We start from the raw sequence: 2,471 nt of genomic DNA on the forward strand, positions 1-2,471 counted from the left end.
GAAGCTTCCAAGAATGACATTTTTATGTCATTTCTTATTCATAAGACCACTTCCTCTGCACTGGACTGCAACATACAAGCAATTTCCATTTAAAAGCTAATTTGATACCTTTCCAATTTTTAAAAGAACACACCTCACTCACGCACTCACTTCGTCAAAACACTCCATTTTCAGCATCTCATCAAAAACCCATCAATGATCAACCCATTTCTCTTTCTCCTCGGAGCTATTGTAATACAATGGAAAAAAAAAATTAAAAAAAATCATCAGACACTATATCATCCTCTTTCTCCTTAGCTAATTTTGATGGGTTTCTCTTCCTTCACAAAATTCTCATTTGGGTCATCAGATGCCAGAACTTCTATTTAATATTCCTGTCTTTTTTTCAATCTCGAGTCGAATTTTACGCTACTAAATTCAATGACATACAGTGAGAGAAAGATCAAGAATTTCGAAATGGATGAGAGGATGGATACTCTTTCAAGTCATCAACATTGCTTCAAATGGAAGGGAGGGCTAGAGCAAAGCATAGATGGTGTAGAGATGGTGATAGGAAAGCTGCGTATATTTTGTAACTCAGGGAGAGAGAAGGTTAATGAGTGTTTGGATTTGGATGAGCTTTCTGTCTTGTTTGATGAGAAGGAACCAAGCTTGGAGGAAGTAAAGGAAGCTTTCTGTGTGTTGATGAGAAAAAAAATTGGGAATTCCCCAAAAAAAAATAAAAAAAATTGGGAACCAAGCTTTCTGTGTGTTTCATCATTAAGTTCTATTTTTGGTTTGAGAACTTGAGATACCAATTTTGATTTGTTTAAGTTCATTGAAACTCAACCACTCAGCAGAAAGCAATGGAAATCATTAGAAAACAAATCTTGAAACAAATGGTGCATAAGAAAGGAATAAGAGAAAAGAATGGTGGGAGGAGAAACTTGGGCAGTTGTTTGGTTGGGTTTTGTCCTGTTTTGTAAAGACATATCTCTTAGTTTGAATATGAGATAAGTGCGCAATTGGGATTTCTCTCTTGTAGGTTCCCAGTATCTAAGGGAAGAGAGATCTGTTTGGGAGAGAGAAAGAAAGATAGGGGTGCAAATGCCATTAATAAGGTTTGAGTATGTGAAGTTGTCAGAGGTATATTGTATGGGAAAATGAGAGTGGAGTGTGAAGTTGTAAGAGATTGATGGGCCACGGAAAACTCAAAGGGATCTTGGAGGCTTCAAAATCACATAGCAGAAATCAAGGATTTAGTTCGATTAATCCGGCCTACCAATTCAACATAGACGGTGCTCAGCGAATGAAATGGCGGACGAACTGGCAAAACAAGGTGTACTGAGGGATTCGATGTGTATTCATATCCCACTGGTTGTAACCGGGGATGGGGAAGTGCAGCCCTATCAATTATCAATGATGTAATGTAATTGGGCAATGTCGTCGCCCTGTGGGGACATCTTGTCCCCTGTTTTTTATTGCATTATGATTAATAAAAGTCAATTTTTTCAAAAAGGTGATCAAAAAAGCTTGAGGGGCGAAAAAAAGGCAATAAAAAATGCTCCCTCCCTAGGGCTTCGGCCTAGGGAGGGAGGCGGTTTCTCCCTCTCGTCTTCCTCTCTCTCGTCCCCTCTCTCTCCCACATCTTCCTCTCTCTCGTCTCGTCTCGCTCTCTCTCCCTTTCTCTCTCGCTCGTTCTCCCTCTCTCCCCATTGCTAACCCTCTTTTTACCGTCTCTCCCATGGTTGGACAAAGATAACAGCGGAAGCCCAATCGGGAACCGTGGAGGCAAGATCTGGAACATGGCTTTTTCGTAGTGGCTAGATTTAGGGCCGTGGAGGCAGGATCTGGGGCCGGGGAAGCTGGATTGGGAGCCGTGGAGGCCGGATTTGAAGCCATGGAGGCCGTGAAGCTGGATCTGGAGCAAGAAAAAACCGTGAAGGTTGCCGATGGCCGTGAAAGACCGTGAGGTGCTAGACTTGGAGCATTGGAAGGCAAGCTATAGGTGGTGCGAGGTCGTAGAGGCCGTGGATTATCGGATCCGGCGGTCTTGGAAAGCCGGGGGCTATATATAGGGTGGAATGGCCGGAGCTGGGCTCGAGAAGGCCGGATTTAATGGTGAAAGGGCCGGATCTAGTTAGGGATTGATGGAGAAAATGGATGGGGGATTTGTTGGAGGCTGTGGAAGGGGCCGATGTAAGGAAAATGGTGTTCGGATTCAGGGGAAAAGGAGGAGGTTGGATTTGGAGGTGAGGAAGGTTGTGGATAGCGGCAATGAACCTTGTAGGGTTAAGGTTTGAAGGAGGAGGAAGAGGAGGAGAGTTTTATGGTTGTTAGGATTAGAGTTGATTGGGGAAGGAGGTGGGGGAGTAGTATAGTCTTTAGGGTTACGGTTTAGGGTTAGGGCTAGGAGTATACTTTTGGAAGGGATGATTTTTGGGTTAGTGGAAGTAGGTTTTAGAGAAGATGGTGGAAGAATTTGATATATT

At 43.2% G+C, this 2,471-nt stretch overlaps 1 protein-coding gene across 1 annotated transcript; it reads left to right on the forward strand.

Moving 5' to 3' along the window:
- Positions 1-260: 260 nt before the first annotated feature.
- On the forward strand, positions 261-1,505 carry LOC143885764 (uncharacterized; the record flags this gene model as incomplete). The annotated part of the gene is made up of 2 exons (XM_077389832.1): positions 261-395; positions 436-1,505. Coding segments are annotated over 2 exons (489 nt in total), but the record flags the coding sequence as incomplete, so codon positions are not given.
- Between the last annotated feature and the right edge of the window lie 966 nt (positions 1,506-2,471).

The sequence above is a fragment of the Tasmannia lanceolata genome, unplaced genomic scaffold (genome assembly GCF_043159265.1).
Source record: "Tasmannia lanceolata isolate RefF3 unplaced genomic scaffold, GAP_Taslan_0.1 ptg000009l, whole genome shotgun sequence".
In the NCBI taxonomy this organism is placed as follows: domain Eukaryota; kingdom Viridiplantae; phylum Streptophyta; class Magnoliopsida; order Canellales; family Winteraceae; genus Tasmannia; species Tasmannia lanceolata.